The 17999-nt window shown below is 33.2% G+C and overlaps 2 protein-coding genes across 9 annotated transcripts; both read left to right on the top strand.

Moving 5' to 3' along the window:
• Window positions 1-349: 349 nt before the first annotated feature.
• Xe7 (A-kinase anchor protein 17A) lies at window positions 350-6911 on the top strand. 7 transcript variants are annotated; one of them, XM_085208106.1, is made up of 9 exons: window positions 350-489; window positions 769-1583; window positions 2006-2213; window positions 2558-2711; window positions 3076-3222; window positions 3749-3826; window positions 4540-4681; window positions 5185-5409; window positions 6360-6911. In XM_085208106.1, exons 2-9 carry the CDS (start codon window positions 817-819, stop codon window positions 6595-6597), a joined length of 1959 nt encoding a protein of 652 aa, XP_085064232.1. In that variant the 5' UTR covers window positions 350-489; window positions 769-816; the 3' UTR covers window positions 6598-6911. The 7 variants fall into 7 exon arrangements, with proteins under 7 accessions (XP_085064232.1, XP_085064231.1, XP_085064229.1 ...); XM_085208105.1 differs by having other exon boundaries at window positions 1964-2213; XM_085208107.1 differs by having other exon boundaries at window positions 383-489; window positions 3755-3826.
• Window positions 6912-8105: 1194 nt separating this feature from the next.
• On the top strand, window positions 8106-16783 carry LOC146539677 (transmembrane protease serine 11D-like). Of its 2 annotated transcripts, XM_085208108.1 has the most exons (9): window positions 8106-8817; window positions 9854-10030; window positions 11285-11306; window positions 11665-11815; window positions 12367-12503; window positions 13613-13696; window positions 14775-14866; window positions 15807-15882; window positions 16536-16783. In XM_085208108.1, exons 2-9 carry the CDS (start codon window positions 9983-9985, stop codon window positions 16598-16600), a joined length of 675 nt encoding a protein of 224 aa, XP_085064234.1. In that variant the 5' UTR covers window positions 8106-8817; window positions 9854-9982; the 3' UTR covers window positions 16601-16783. The 2 variants fall into 2 exon arrangements, with proteins under 2 accessions (XP_085064234.1, XP_085064235.1); XM_085208109.1 differs by having other exon boundaries at window positions 8109-10030.
• The last annotated feature ends 1216 nt before the right edge of the window (window positions 16784-17999 follow it).

Here is a 17999-nt window from a genome sequence, read left to right as displayed (position 1 = left end):
ATTCCTAACACTACGAGCGGGTTTCTCTATCTATTCTGCTATATTCGGGAATTAAAATAAGCAATGAAAAATGGTTCATGTAAAAATAATAACAAATCAGTTCCGTGTTGTAAATAATTGTAATCTGTCTGTTTTTGCTATTTTCTAACTTAAATTGGAGATAATCTAGAAGAAAGTATTTACTTTCTGACTTCAGTAAATTGTGTGTGTTTCAACTTAAATTATATATACAACTTAAAGTATAAAAAAAACAAATAATAATATATTTAGGCTGTATAGTTAAAATCGTTTGCTTCATATCAATGGCAACCGAACTGTCATATGACATCGATTTTATTTATTCTCTGTAGCACCGTGTCAAGTGCAAACAGGATAATTTATATTTTTTTATTTGCTATTTAAAGTTTTAAATAAAACTAATTACATTTTTTCTTGACATTATTGTAAAAGTGGCGCAAACGATGGATACTGTTATTGGATCATGCTTTGGTCATTTCACTTGACTTTTTCTAATAATTATATTCATTAAAATACTTTAATAATTTATTTAATATTAGAGTAAAACACTGTAATCTATTCATATTTAAATCTTGATATGGTCAAAATATTATCTTTGTTAGGTTATTGTATAGTATTATTCTATTGTAACATAATATAACAATTAAGATGAGTATTCAAGTATGTAGGGATACATCTGACGCTGTGGCGTTGTACTTGCCGCAACGTTTGTATCTTAAATCGTTTGCAAAGCTTAACATTTCTGTTCAGCTTCCCCCGCACAAGGTACATGGCAAGTCCATTTCCAATTGGGAATTGATGGAGAAACTGCGGAAAATGATCCAACCTGACAGTTTCTCAGTATTGAAAGTTTCAAAGCATAGTTCTGAAGTGATAAGATTCGATGCGGAATTGGAAAATCGTCAAAAATTAGATCGTGTGTTAAGTCGTTTAGATGACAGAATCATACATTTAAATGACTATCCCGATTCTCTGAAAATAAAAGTTTCTGAAGCCAAGTCAGATTTTCCGAGTCGACATTCCTGGGATTCGTTTTTTCGCGATGCAACCGACATGGATGAGATGAAACCAGGGGAGAGGCCTGATACCATACACATAAAGTATTTACCAATTCGTTGGTTTGTGTACAATGATGAAAGAGACGATGATGCTCCTCCTTCCGAAACTTTATTTAAGAAAATATTTGAAAAGTATGGGTCAGTAAGACAGATAGATGTGCCAGTGGCTGATCCTTTCAGGATGCAGATGAAAACCTACATGAGAGGTATAACAATACCACATCAAGAAGGAAATCTTTATTTTGAGGGTTATGTGCAATTTAGTGAATATGCCAGTTTTGTGCGTTGCATGGATTCATTACGAGGTCGAAAGTTGTTAAGGAAAAATGATGATATAGCCGAGTGGTGCAGCATTAAAGTTGACTTTGATAAAAGTAAGCACATGACAGATGCTGCAGTAAAGAGAAGAGCTATTGTCCGGGAAAGGCTAGCAGCCAGGCAAAGAGCCAAGGAGGAAGAAGAGAAACAAGAAAAGGAGAAAATTGCTAAAAGGGAGGCTAGAGAAAGGTAATTATTTAGTCATTTTCAATTTCATGCTTTTTTTTTCAGCTAGCAGGGTAGGGGACTTACAGTTAAGACATTCCATTCTTCATTTCTATGAAATATTTTGAGGAAATGAATTATTGAAAATAAAATAAAAATAATTTATTTATCATTTACCTAATTATAACTATTCCCTGAGTGGAATTTGAACCTGCAATAATTTACTGTCAGATGTTGCACTGTTCTGTGACAATGAAAATACATAAGATTTTTTCATATTTTATATTTTTTATTGTTAGAGCCAGCCATGTGCTTAAGTCTTATTATTTTTAATGTGTTATCATACAATTTCATTATGATTTTATAAACTTTTTTAAAATATGATTAGGCTCATTGTATTGCAGACAAAAAGAAATAGTCTCACGATTTATTTTTAAATATTTAAGACAAAAAGTTGAGCATCATGAGAAGGAGAAGCTAGTGAAGATGCGAGAAAGGGAAGAGAGACGTAAGAAAAAGCAACTTGCGAAGTTAATGGAACGGGAGGATGTGGATCTGAACAGAAAAGTAGCTGAAGAACAAAGAAAACTACTGAAAAGTCAAAAGAAATTGCAAGCTGTACGACTGATTGATGAATTATTTAAGAGATTAGAGGTAATTTTGAGTGTATTATAAATACCAATTTTTTTATGTTTGAAATATTTTATGTCATGTAGAAAGCTGAAGTAGTTCATATATAAAAATACTTGTAGCTACTTTAAAAATGTTGTATTATCTTGAATAATGCTAATCCTTTTTTTTTGTTATTGTGAGGAAATTCCTTTTTACTCTCTAGAAGAGAGTAGTCCCTTCTACTTATGTGGGACTCATGGAGCGATGTGGGCAGATATAGGTATAGCACCTCCTGTGTGACACTAGCCCAGGTTACATGTGCCAAAAAATTCTTCCATGAACCCATGTTTACATATATTTTAAAATATAATTTCATTTATTTTCAGCTTCGCCCTGAGCTCCAGAAAAATGGAACCAAACCTGAGCGTTATTACAAAGCTAGTGACAGAATAGCGAGACAAAGAATAGTAGAGAATTTCAAGAAGAAACAAGAGAAAGAACTAGAGGAACAGAGGGAGAGATTAAAACATGCATTAGATGGTAACTGTAGACTCATTGACCATACTGTAGTGATGTTTTAATTGCATGGAAACCATTTATGCTGGAACAAATCCATTTGAATAAATGTTTAGACCTAAGTTATAAGATCCTACAATATATCCTATAGAGACCTAAGTCTATAAGAATGTACAGGCAAGACATTTAAATTTTCGTATACTTACTCTGATGAAGATAAAGTGTGAACCTAATAAGGTTCCACCATTCAACACATAATAATTCTAGAAAATAGGTGGAAAATGGGGAATATTATACTATGAATAATAGTAATATGTATAGTGTAAATAAAAAATGACATGAACAAACAATTGAATTATTTATAAAAATAGCCATTTGATTATTACAGGTCGTATCATAATTCGTTCTGCATTAGAAACTAAGAAGCCTAAACGCGACTCCATCAGTTCCATATCAGATGATGACAAGGACTTAAAGCGTATTAAGACTGAACACCCATCACCAGAGAGGGAACCTGTTTATAATAAAAATCCAGGTAAATTTATTAATAGATAGAAACATAGATCACATGTCATTAGAAAATAAACTCCGTTCCCCACTTACTGCCGAATTCTGGAGGCATTGCATATTGAGTGGCAGAATTTACCTTTTGAATTTTTTTAATATTTCACTTCCTTAAGTAGGGATTGAACCCACAACCGTCGTATTACAGTCCCACAACCTTGTGCCGCTGCGCCACGACGGCCGCATGTATATTTATCAAACCTTAAATTAGATAACATTTCTATATACATATATGTACAAACCTGAAGATTTTGTTTGGCTGAATGCTCTAACCTCAGAAACTGCTGGTTAGAAACCAAATATTCTTTTTGTCTTGTATAGTTAATTAGTTCATTTATTGAAAGCCCTCAGGCTGTATTACGTCACGTTAATCTTTCAATGTACTTGCATTTCAACATGCAGGCACAGTTAAAATAAGTTAATTTTTGAGAATATCTTTTTCACAAATATTATTATATTATATTAAATTTAATAATGTTATTAATTTTTGTTTTAAGTTTCAGGCCTATACTATCCAAATCCATATGGCTTTGGCTACCCGTTTCCCGCACCGCACGGATATCCGTTCCCGCAAAGTATGAGTATCACTTTCTTTTTTATTTTTTTTAGGTTTACGCTGTATTCCGCACATAGCAGAAGGTAGAAGGAGTCTGGGTACTTAGTGCTAGAACACTCTGTTTCCATTAAGACACTTTTTTTCCACATACACAAGCGTGCGACTGTAAACGCGACGGTTGTGAGGTCGATTCTTACTCGCGGTAATGAAATGTTTAATATTCTCATTTCCTCGCTAGTAACGTGGCAAAGCGTGGCGTTTAAACATACAATGCTTCGAAACTTAGCGGCGGAAAGCGAGAAACGAGAGAGTCATAACACTAAGTTTCTTCTGCCTTCCTTGCTTTATGTGGAAGACAGTGTGAAGCAATTTTTTTTTAATTGTACTGTAAGCGATTTAGCGCGAGTTTGGGGCGTATTTTCAAGGATGGCACTTTAAATTATCTTTTAATAATATTTTTATTTCATCAAATTTACACTTAGGCTTCTTTGCTTTTTTTTCTTGAACAGATAAAAAACGAGAAAAAAAAAGCATAAATCGAATGTTTGAATACAAATATAAATTATTGGCAGTATTTGTAAAAAACGTTGTACAAAATTAATTTATGTTAGAACTTTCACTTCTTGAATTTTTTCCTTTTAATGGAAAAGTTCTGACGTTTCATTTGATAACAGTATCTTGACACTAGGTGTCCTCTACAATTCATGAAACTCAACATAACAAAACTTTTAGCTTCCCTCCACTACCCCTACCAAGTGCGGGGGTGGTACGCGGGTGAAGGCCACGTGAGGCGCCCTCGCGGTCGCGGTCGCGCTCGTGGTAGGGGCCGCCTGCCCTACTTCGACGGGCCTGACGCCACGCACCAGTATTACCAGTCAGTATTTCTTTATTTACTCAATAATTTATTTACTAATGTTTTTTTTGGTTCACGCTGTATGTGCGCGTACATACAGGTAGGCACGAGGATCTTAGGAACCTAGCGTTAAGTCACTCCGTTCCCGTTCTGCAATTTTCGCCGCATTCTGGAAGTATTGCGTGTTGAGTAGAGGAACTTAACGGCGCGCTGGGTGTCGTTACCAGAGCGAGGAAATGAAAATATTCAATATTTCATTTCCTCGAGTGGGAATCGAACCCACAACTTGTCTCGTTTATAGTCACACGCTATGAACGTGCCCCTGGGCCATGACAAATGTTATATATCAATGATTTATTGTAATATCTTGAATGCTTCCAGAATGCATTGAAAAATGGGGAAAGGAGTGTCTTAACACTAGGCTCCCTCTGCCTACCCTGCTGCGTGAAGCAGATAAAAATCAAAAAAATACATATTTAATATGACAACTATTATTAGTTACAAATAATATCATACCCTCACAGATATTTCAAGAAACTAAACGAAGCGGAACACCGTAACGAGCACGACAACAGATCTCGTTCCCGTTCCCATTCACGTCGACGTTCCTATTCCCGTTCTCGTTCTCGATCCCGTTCCCGGCGACGTTCTTACTCGCGTTCCCGTTCCCGGTCCCGTAGCAGGAGATCGAGAAGTAAGCGGTCAAGGAGTAGAAATAGATATTCTAGATCGAGAAGTAGAAGGTCTAGGTAAATGTTTTTTTTTTATTGAAATCGGTTTTTGGTTGAGGGGCGGGACTCAAAGCAGAGTTTTTGCCTCGTTACTGGAGCGAGGAAACGGAAATTATTTTATTCCCCCAGGTGGTAATCGAACTCACAACCGACGCATTTATATGTTACGGTCTCTAATTTATATGTTCACGCTGTATCCCATATACAGCATTGTAGGCAGAGGGAACCTAAGTTAAAACATTATGTTCCTCATTTTCCGGCGAATTTTTCGAGTAATTCAATACCGCGTTTTTTTGCCTTGGTACCAGAGCGAAGAAATGAAAATATTACGAAATAATCATTAGTTCTTTTGAGTGGGGATTGAACTCACAATCGTCGCGTAACAGTCCCACCCTTGTACCCCTGCGCTACGTCGACTTCCAACACGGATATAAACATTCCCATGAGTGCGCTTTGAACCTGTAATTATTGTCTGTAATCACAAATTCTCATTCCGTTGCTATGGCCTAAAGAATTAATGGTGATTACTTCTATTATCCTGATAGTTATCGAAAACCTTGTCTTAATAGTGATTGATTAATTGATGTAATATTTGTGGGTAATTTTGAATCTTGTTCTTTTTTTTTAAATATTTTTAAATATTTTTTTATCATTCTAATCTATACTGTTGCTAAAAGTCTGTTGATGATAATTATTATATTTTAATGAAAATATATCAGTAATAATAATTAATATCTAACATTAGACACTAAATATATTTATATTCAATTGCATGGTTTATTTTGTTATTATAGTCCAATCTCAGACCGTCTCGGAACCAACCATGAGTCGTGACTGGTGCTATAGTATGAATCCTCCCTTACATATATGCGATAATCTCATAAAGGACTCGGTTATATTTTTAATTGTCACTATATTATTTTATAATGTAAATAATAAGATAAATAAATTATTAATTATTTGTATAGATCGCGCAGTCGTTCCAATTCAAAATCACGGAGACGATCAAAGTCAAAGAATCGAAGGTCCAGAACAAAATCGAGGTCTAGATCTCGGAATCGAACCCCATCCCCTTCAGTCAATATACAAAATGACAGTCAAACACATAGTAGCAAGGTCCTGTCACCAGACGCTATGAGGAAGCAAAGGTCCAAGAGCTGGTCACTACCTAAGGAGGGAGAAGGAGAGTCTTGGACGAAGGATTAATTCTTAAAATGTTGTACAGTTGATAATAAATAAAAAAATAAGAAAAAAATGGCGTTAGAAAGTAAACGTTTTAGTTATATTTTTTTTTGTTGGATCAGATTGCAGAATTTTCTTATTTTGAAGAACAAAACACACCTAACAATATATCTACAAACAGATGTCAATCTGTCACTGAATATTAGGAGGTGAGGTCGAAAAGATCCTAGTGCTGGTCACTGCCTGAGGAGGAAGAGAATCTTGGGCAAAATATTAAAATTATTCTACTTATTGTAATAAAACTCATACATATATAATAAAAGAATATTGGCAATAAATGTTCTTTTTTGTAAAAAAATCATTCTAATTGATTACTCACAACACAGGGAAAGGGTAAGCTGCTATATGCGAGATACAGCGTGATGCTAAGTACAATTAAGACATTGTAATATTAGTGTTTAAATTAAAGCCAATTTACATGTAGGTATACTCACCCAATCATTATGACACATGTGTTATTGTCATTGTTTAAACGCATATTGTGTTCTTTAATTTTACATGCATTTTCAATATAATATTACACATGTGTACAAATATTGTAAATCAGATTAAATCAATACAGTATTCTACTGTGTCATTTAAAACATTTTTAATCTTATCTATTTGGTATTTTATCTGTGAATTTTACAGGTTTATCATTTTTAAAAATTAAACAAATCAAAAATAAAATTAAATAAAAAAAAATCTATAAAATATTTAATTTTTATAGATTTTTTTTAAATGAACAGCAAGATATCTTGACATTTACTTCTCGAAAATACTCCTCTGAATCTATCTATGCTGACATTATAATAGTTTTTTAAAATTTGAAATTGATTGATTGATTTTTTTTATTTTTAAGAAGTTGTCATAGAGGCCAGTCACAAAAGCAACAAGAGAGTAACTGTAAACGCGACTGAGGTTATGGGTTCGTTTCCCATTCTGGAAATGAAATATTTAATATTTCCATTTCTTCCTTCTGATATCGAGGCCAAAGCGCGGCGCGGCAACAAAAGTGGCAAAGCCTCGAGATTTTAGTGGAAAGCGGGGAATAAAGTGTCTTAACACTGAAACTAAAAGCACCAATCATGTGTTGTGGGTAGTCTAACGATAAACGGTATTTTTTTGAGTGGGAATAGAACCTACAACCTCTCGTGCATACAGTCGCACGCTGGTGCCCCTGCGCCACGAGTGGCTCGACTAGCTACATATTATAATGGTTGTTTTATTTATTGAGTTATTGTAAAAATCAAAACGGAAATATTATTAAGATAATAGCAAAGCAACAATCTCTCTGATACTAATGTTGGAATTAAGATTAGATTAAGTATTGTTTATCATTTTTAAAGTAAAGCTAATAAAGTAAATCAACGAAATTAATATTTAATAAAAAAAAACATGAAATATGGCCCTCGTGGCGCAAGGGCAATAGCGTGGTATTGTAAACGTGACGGTTGTGGATTCGGTTCCGGTTCGGGGAAGTGAATTGTTTAATATTTAAGTTTTCTCGCTTTTGAAACAAGGTAAAGCGCGGCGTTGAGTTCCGCACTTCAGCAATGAAATGGCTTTGCCTTTATATTTGCTTGGAAAGTGGGGATGTCTTAATTCTAGGTTTCCCTTGTGTGGCCAGGAACTCAAGGGCAGCGTGAAGCTGAAAGTGAAGTGAAGCAAATACGTAAGAAAAAATATAAAATAATTTGATTTTGAAGATGAATTTGCAATGCTATAATTGAAACCGAAACAGTAATATAAAGGGAATGTTGAAAATAAATGTTTTTCTATTCATGTGACTCGAATCCAAAAGCTTTCAATGCATCAGTCAAGCTTAAAAAAAAAACATTTAGCCATTCAAAAACTTGGACCTAAATGGATGCTTGCAAGGAATGAATGTTGAGTAATTATTCCACATCACTAAACTAAGCCTTTACCTTGACTAAAATTTTCTAGAAAAGTGTCACTGGGCTGAAATCCAAATACCTACTTACATTTATTAATGTCGTTTAAATTGGTTTCTTAGTGCCTGGACTCCTTTAAAGATATATGTATATAAATATAGAAATTGTGTCTAAATAATCGTATAAATATTGTTAACAATTTTAAATTAGTTAATACTGAAAAATAAATGTCATCACAAACGTTACGGACCATGGAGTCTGTAGTGTAAGAAATAAAATATATTAAAAAACCTGGTGGTCGAGGAAAAGGGTACGTTATGAACTGTGGGTATAAATAATACTAGATTTACTTTTGTGGTGTTGTAATACAACTGATTGTTAATACAATATCTATTTAATAATATATGAAGGACATTGATATTTCCTGTTTAGTATGACAAATTATATTTTTGTTTAGTTAAACTGTAAACGTGACAGCTTATGGGTTCGATTCCCATCCCAGAAATTAAAATATTTAATATTTTCATATTCCCGCCATGGTGACGATTTGATTTCGCTACTCAAAATGCAATATTTTCAGAATTCGGTGGAAATTGATGAACGGAAGTGTTCTAATAGAGACGAATTGACTTAATACTAGGTACAGGTTCCTCTGCCTACCATGCTAGAGCTAAGTTCCTTGTTCTAAGTCCTAAGGGGGGTTAAACCTATTTTTGTTAGTACTTGAAGAGACAAGCGCTACTAACTTCAAAAATAGACCTTAGTTAAAACATGTAGGTTGCGGTTACTACTGGGCATAAGGCAGGGCTTCTTAAACTTTTGTCATTCACGACCCCATTAACGATTGCGAGTTTCTTAACGACCCCCCATACAAATATAAAAGAAAAATAAATAAATATTTTTCGATTATTTATTTATTAGGTAACAATATACATATACATATGAAAATATATCGTTTTAGAATTCGTTTTGAAACATACAAAAATCCGCCAACTCTAGTGATGTTATAAAATGGTATATATAAATATTTGATATTAAAATCTCGCGACCCCAGAATTTTGCTACGCGACCCCTTTTGGGGTCGCGACCCATAGTTTAAGAAACCCTGGTATAAGGTGAAAAAAAAAACATATTACACATTTTGACTGAGACTTAAAATTTGCGAAGTTGGGCCTTGTACATACGAGTAGAGTTAAGAACTTGGCTCGACATGACATTTTTTCATGTTTATTTTTTACGTAATATTCTTATGTCTGGTTGCAGAAAAGTTATTATTACAATTATAATAAAGATTGATGATATAATGTCGACCAATTATCCTTCTTATTCATTTTAAATTATCACAGTTTTCGAGATTGTCCATACAAAATTATCCATCTATACATCGACGTTATCTCTGACGCGGGTAGTGGCGATAAAGCAATAACTAGGAGAGTTCGGTCCTGAAATTTTTAGTGACACTTTGACCACTGAAGATGAAAACTTTCGGACTCGCCCTTCTCTTCGTCGTCGCGGCCGTACAGGTAAATTTGAAAATTTTTGTCTTAAATATACAAGTGATCAGTTGAACTAAACAATCACATACTATATTTTAGTATATCTTACATAGATACTAAATTTTAATATTTTTTTGGATTACTTTAAAATGTTATATATCATGTATATAAAAGTATTATAAAAAACAATAAAAATAAATAAATAATAATGTAAATAAGTACCTTAAAATTAGAATAAGCAAATTAGTATTTGTAAATTAAAACTAGAAGAGACGCGAACATTTAGAATAAGTTAATTTGTAAATAATTATTATAAAATAGAATTAAGTTTGTAATTGAGGCAATGGTCAATAAAAAGCTTTTTTATTTTATTTTATTTATTTATTTTAATAGGATGTATAAATTTTTAAAAATGATAAAATTAGCTACTACATACAATAATATTAGTTAGAAGGAAATGGCAATTATTTTTATTAGGTAGATACTTTACGCACAGATTATATATCTTCATAATTAAATCAGATACTGTTAACAGTGTAACAACAGACTGTATACAGTAAATTATTTAGCTAGTATTTAAGTTCATAAATAAAAAAAACAAAACAAATTTAATTTTCAAGGCTATCGCGTAAAAACCTAATTTCGGTATTAATCACCGATAGCCAACGGATAAACATATTTAAAAGATACAATCGCTGTATTTATCTTATAATCACTTAATTTATCCGTATTTTTATAAAATTAAAGTATTTTATATATTTTTTATCGTATTCTAACGTACAAAATGCTTAAGATATCTAAGACCTTTTTTAAATGAAAGATAATTTTAGTTTAACACGAGATAATGATACAGAGAGAGAGAGAGAGAGAGAGAGAGAGAGATGGTGGTATTGCCAAATTTGTGAGTCGACAACAAAAAAAAATTAAGAATTTGCTGTTTCAATAGCATACTCCGAAAGATAAAAAAATATTAAATTTTATAAAAGATTTGTTCACAGCAAGACTCAGGGGAAAACACTCAAATAAAACGTGTTTCGTCTACCAATAGTCATTGCTGGCAACTAGGTCTTCCATAGCTATTCCTACGCCCTAAAATACGACTTCTTAAACTTTGGTCTCGTGACCCAGTTCCTCGTGTTTTAGACGACCCCTTTTTTGAGGGCGTTCGTGTTTTAGTACTCATTATTGTACTTAGGGGATTAATAAAACTTGCTAGTTCTATATTGTGTTTTATTTCGACAATACACTTGGTCTGTACTAAAATTGTTTTTGTACTTTCAGGCTCGCAGCGCAGATGTACAGGGTAAGCAATTTTGATGTTTTTTTTTTGTTCGTAGTAGAGTGAACCTGAAAATAGGTTCACTCTGTACCCCTACATCACAGCAGGGTAGATAAAGGAAACCTAGTGTTAATACACTCAGTTTTCCCATTTTCCCGCTGAATTCTGATGGCATTATATTGAACGAGTTACAGAATTCAACGACAATACAAGAGTGAACAATCAGAGTGAAGAATTAGAAATATATATTTAAATACATATTTCATTCTCTCGAGTGGGGATTGAACCACAACCAGACAACCTGTTGCATTTATACACTGTCACACTTTGTGCCGCGGTCTTCATAAAACTAATAACAAATTAATATTTTCGTTTTATCCAGTTGCATCAGGCATGCCCGCCCAGGTCGGTGAGAACCCTTGGCTCGTCCATGTGCGTCTCGCCTACTTCTTCAATGACGGAATGTTGAAGAGTTGTGTGGGATCCCTGGTCAATAACTCCTGGGTGCTCACCTCCGCTAAGTGTGTCGACCAGTAAGTTTATCACTATTTTGTAATATATTTGTATAAAAACGTTATGTTTTATATATTTTTTCAAAAATCATGACGTATACACTCCGTTTTTCTTTTAACCTGAGTTTGTTGATGGATTTACACACTGCGGTTTATCAATATTAGGAAAAAAATATACTTAAAATAACACCCCGAGAATATAATCTAATAAGTGTTTATAGTAATTAGTAAGAGATGGTGCCGTTTAGCTCTATGATTATCAGACCACTGCTACTGATATATAATGGGTTAATAAATAATGATATACCTACAGTAGAGTACAGTCCAACGTGCTATTCTATCATAAACCAATAAATCAATTTCCTTTTTTGATATATACCATTTTTCGGTATCTGGTTATTCAATGTTAAGACACTCCGTTGCCCACTTTCCATAACATAGAGTGTTAAGCGGCGGAAATCAACGCCGCATTTTGTCTTGTTACTTGCGGGTAGTAATTACTATCATTCTAATCTAATATACTTAATTTCAATCAACTATTTCGGAAATTGTCTAATATTTTTCTTTTCCAGGTTCCGTTACGCATGGCTTCGTTTCGCCGCCATCAACCCCATCTTCCCCGGCCTCGTGGTCGAGACCAGGACGGCGTTCGTCAATAACGACGACCAGATCGCTCTCATTAGCATCGACAGAGCTGTTGATTTCAGTGGTAAGTTTTATAGAAAAATAAAACTCAAAAGAAGAATAAAAAAACGGAACCTTTATAAAGTAATTTTGTTGCCATCAGTATTTCCTGGGCCAAGACCGTTTTTGTCAAGATTGCATTGGTTTATCTACTTGAAATAATATTAAATAGTCACGCGTATAGAGATCCTTTGGAGCATAAAAAGATATGAGCTTCTTAGTTAAAGTTGAAAAGATAGAAAGAAAGATTTAAAAGATAATCTATAGAACATAAATACTCGTAAAGTATCAAGTTGAAATAACAAACGAGCGAACCTTTAATTGGTGCAAAATGTACAATTTCAGTACGAAAAGAAACACAGAACTGTAAAATAAAACTCTGCAGTATTCAGTTTAACTTCCATAACAGAAGATAGTTTAAATGATTTATGAAGTCGGACTATTAATTAAAGTTGTTCGAACAATTCCGCCGATTTCGTTACTGATAGCCAATTTTGTTTAGTTGTTAGCTTCGACCGTCCCTCATTAGATTGCAGGGTTTACTAAATTATATAACACTCTAGCGTCCCACACGCGGCTTCGCCCGCTTAAGCTTATTGTTATATTATAGCTAAATTATACAAAATGTAGCCTATATTACGATTTATAAGCTGTAATTTTTTACTGTAAAGTTTTACCTAAATCTGTTCAGTAGTTTTAATATTATAAGAATTTAGTGAACTAATTGTTTAATGGAGGCCAGGCCAATAGAGGCCTTTTGTTTTTGTATTTTATTGAGAATTTTTATATCTGTCATAGGTATATGATATAGTTAGTTATAAAAGTACAAATTTCAATATGCGTGACAACCTAAATATTAAAAGTTTCAAAGTCACTACTTATTATACTATACTATAACAGTGACTAGACTATAACAGTGGAATAAAGATTGAGAGCTGAGAGAGTGTATCGTTCACAATAAGGAATATTCTTGTCAATATAATAATTTGTTTACTTTCTACATACTATAATGATACTTATATTCGTCCTTCATACAGCTGCCGTATTCTTTTTGAAAATACACAATGTTTTATATATTTAAATCAATTTTAAAAAATAAATATATATTTTAAGTAATTATAACTTGTAATACAGACAACATCTCCCCGGTCGCCCTGCCCGGAGACAATGAAGTTCCAGCTTCGGCTAAATTCTGCGGATACAGCCCTGAAAGCGATGGTATGTATTACTTGTATTCTTATATTAACTCCTCCATCTGTAACTATAGTACAAGGAATTTTAAATTTAGTACTATATACTGTAATTGGTAAAAATTTTAAGCGATTTCGGTAATACAAGTATCTCGGTACTTTGTTAAATAAAGTATGATCTATTGAAGAAATTAGAATCCAGATAGAAATTGCTCGTACTTCTGTTAAGAAAATAAGAAAAGTCTAACGCTGCCGACGATTGCATATGGAGCTCCGAACCAGAATTCTTTAATGCTACATCTACCCTATTATTTTGTAAGGGAGCGAGGCATCCACCTAAAAAGAAGACAACACGTTTACTGCAGCTTGAGGTCAAAATTGACCTCATAGATTTTACGCAAAAGCGCACTATGTTACTATGCATAAAATATGAGATCGAAAAAGACCTCAACCTCAAACTGAAAGATCTAAAAAAATTTGTTCCGAAAAAATATGAGAATAAGATAAATAGAACACCTAGGTAATGTCTTGAAGCATGATGAATACAGTTTGATTCCTCTCTTTATGCTGGGTACAGTGGACGGGAAATTGAAAAAAATCTATCCATTTACGAGTATAAAGTCTACATTCAAAATCGTGAAATGAAATCAACTTCACGCTGTATCACGCATACAGCAGTGTAACATTCCCCACCGAATTTTTCGAGGCATTCCATATTGATTGGCGGAACACAACACCGCGAACATAAACATAATTTTTATTCATTAAGTAATTGTAAATTGAAATGAAACACTTAAAATTGAGACTTGTATATAATATTTACTTAGTTGAAAATTTGAAACTCACTGAGTGAAGTTTATTTTGAAACTTTGTAATACAAATGTGTAACAACGCTACTGCAGATGAGAGTGCATGGATGCTGGATGGAGACAACTTCGTGCGAGATAAACTTATTACGTGCACTTAAGTGATATTTGTTATTAGCACTGTGTATTCATAATTAGGTAATTTTATTTTTATTTTTGGATATTAAGTAAATAAATAGTGAATATTAAAAATATAAATATTTAAAATCTTCTGTTATTTACTTTTGCATATATTTTCAGTCCTCGTCGACGAAGAATTGGCTTGCTCTGAACTCTCCTTGGAATCTGACGCGAACGGCAACATCATCGGTGTTGGTGCAGCAGTCTCACCTGTAAGTATTTATTTTTATTATTAACTTCCCAATGTGTTCCGCACATAGCAGGAATGGAACCAGAGAACATGGTTTCTGAGATATTCCGTTGTCCATTAAGGCTTTACGTGTTGAGCGCCGGACCTGAACGTCGCGTCGCCCTTTTACCTCGTTACGAGCACTAGGAAATGAAAATATTTCCTTGCCCCTAGCGGGAATCGAAACCGCAACTGTCGCGTTTATATTTTTATGTTTACATAACGGCGGCCTCATATAACTATTTTTATATTAATTATTTATATACATAAATACGAATTAATGTGGTGTCGTGGGACACCAGGTAGGAACGAAGTTCCTTTGGCTAATGTAGAATCGACACAAATTGCAAAAAAAGTAGTGCTCAATTTTATGTAGGTTTTCTTGATTTTTCTCTTAAATTTTGCTGATTACTTTTTATTTAAGTACAAGAAAGTATTTAGGAAATTCAGTATTTTAGGAAATAATAAATTACTTAAAATAAAAAACATCGTAATTCAAATTATCAACTAAAAAAAGAAAGAGGGAGAAAGAGAAAGGTATTATACACTACTCGTCTGTGTATGCGACTGTCGCGCCTGCGCACGTCTCATTTAACGGTTTTATTCCACGCATTTTTCTTACGGTTTTACTATCACATTTTTTCAGTTCGGTCACGCAGCGAAATCCCTATCCCTTCCAAGCCTGCCGTAAGGAACTTCGTTCCATTAAGAAAAAGTTATATGTAAAAAAATATAAAATAGCAAAACTATATAAAATCCTCTACAGTTTTAATATCATAAATGAAAAATATAATTTTCTATAAAAATAACGTATAACGTATTTTTTATCAGAAATTTTAAATTAAAAAAAAATACAAACAATGTTTTCTCATATTTTATTAAAAAGTATTTTAATATTTTATTAATAATATTTTGTATTGCAGCTTGACCTCGGAGCTCCTCTCGTAAAGGACGGAGTTCAAATCGGAGTTCTCGTCGACGTTAACGATAACGGCGCTGGTATGTACTCATTGCTTTTATACTATTTTTATCTATTAAGATTACTTTTTTAGCTTCACCATGATGAGCAGGCAGAGGGTAGGCAGAGGGAACCTTAGATCCTGAAGAATTCTGGAAGCTTTGCGTGTTGAGTAGAAAAAATTGCCTAGTTACTAGAGCGAGCAATTGAACATATTAAGTAGTTCATTGTCCTGGGTACGAATCGCGTCATGTCGACCTCAATATTTCTTAAATATTAAATAGCTTCTATTTATGAAAGCAGACAGACACTATACAGTAAATTAGAAATAAGCTGTCCGATTTGTGTAACAACGACGTATTGGTTTTGGTCCCCAATAACTGTGATGAATGGAGGGTGTAATTGACTTCCACTATTAATTATTTTTACCTATTTTGAGAATTATTAATAGAAAAATAATTAAATATAGTTAGTTATATAGAGAATTGGGTTATTTATTATTTTAATACGAAATTCAAAACATTCTTACACTATCGGACAGGGACAATATAAGGTGATTGTGGGTTCGATTCCCATTAAGACGAATTATAATAACTTTTTGCTTTTCCTACTTTTAATAATACTTAAGTAAAACGCGGGGTTTAGTTCCGTTAATTCCTTAAATATTTTCCATACATTTTTTTTTTCATTTCAGTGTTCGTGAACCCCGCCAAGTACAGTGCTTGGATCGATATGGTGTCCTCGTCATGTTGTCAATAAACTTTAGTAACCTTTTTATTTTGGTTATTAACCTTTTTATTGCCTATCTAGTACTTTTCCAGTACCAATCAAATCATTAACACACACAAGACATTAAGTAGATTATTAAATAAATGTATATTTACTAAGACAATAAACTTTTTATGTATTGTTTAAAAAAATATTACAACTAAAATTTTTAAATTAGTTTTATTAGCGTTATTCCTTATTATTTTGTAAATTTAGATTGCAATAGAAGCAGGTACATTTCGTCACGACGTCATAAAAATAAAATTTATTTCTTTTTATTTACAAATTATTCTTTTTATTACATATTTTGAAATAAATAAATTATAATTTAAATTAAAATAGCTAAGAAAATAACTTATTAAAACGTTATTTCGTCCACTATGAGTAAGATCCAGTATTTGTACATAGGCTGAGGCGAATGCTGTACATGTTGGCACATTGGATGTTTGTGAAATCGTTAACACGCCTATTACTCGAGTATTTAACGATTTGTGTCACACGTTTAGTTTGGATATTTCAATATATACAAAGACTAGCGCCCGCACACGCCTTCGCTTGAATTATTCGATGATTCTTTCAATATTTCCTTTTCTTGAGTGGGAATCGACCTCACAACCTGTCACGCTTACAGTTGCACGCTTGAACTCTCTTCTTCTCTTTGATTCTTTATTTAGTTTTATTTAACCGTATTTGAGGGCAAATGGTTGTTTTTTTTAGTATGGGATCTTTACTGTTAATTGTTAGATGCTAAATAATTATATTACTCTTTTTGGCTTTAATTTTGGTAAGACTGATGGATTGTTCCATTTATACTTACTGATCTGGGCAGTAGGTACGCGTGCGCGTACATCCCGTACCGCGGGAAGACCAGCCTATATGTTGCCTAACAGCTTCCTCTGCCTTCTAGGGAAAGCTCCATAAGAAAATGGTTGACTTGTTCCCGAGATAAGCCTAGAAAAACAAAAAGACAAAGAAATAAAATTTTCAAAAAAGTTTTTTATGTTTTGGTATCGTGTAAATGACTGTATGCTTTGACAAAACATACAGTTGAAATTCACAGACAGACACTATAAGTTTTTTTATGTGTATAAATGCATAGAAGTGTTAATGTGTACATGAAATATTTAAAAGGTTCTTTTGGGCTGTGTTAATAAGGTTTTAGAACTGGTTCAAATATTTTTCTTCCTTATAAAGCTGTATCTCACATATAGCAAAGTAAGTGAAGACCGAGAAAAAGAGGAAGTAGAGTAAGTAGTGTTAAGACACTCCATGTGTGACAAACTGCACAATTTACAACAAACTATGCACAGTACAAGAGAGGCTTGGAAGATTGGAGATCATAAAAAATATTTCATATATTTATTGATATTTGAAGACGGTTTCCTCTCAT

This window comes from Heliconius melpomene, chromosome 4, assembly GCF_056956725.1.
Source record: "Heliconius melpomene rosina isolate 202511_hmr_F chromosome 4, ASM5695672v1, whole genome shotgun sequence".
Taxonomy (NCBI): domain Eukaryota; kingdom Metazoa; phylum Arthropoda; class Insecta; order Lepidoptera; family Nymphalidae; genus Heliconius; species Heliconius melpomene.
The sequence above is the reverse complement of the archived record's forward strand: the minus strand, read 5'-3'. Positions and strand labels throughout refer to the sequence as shown.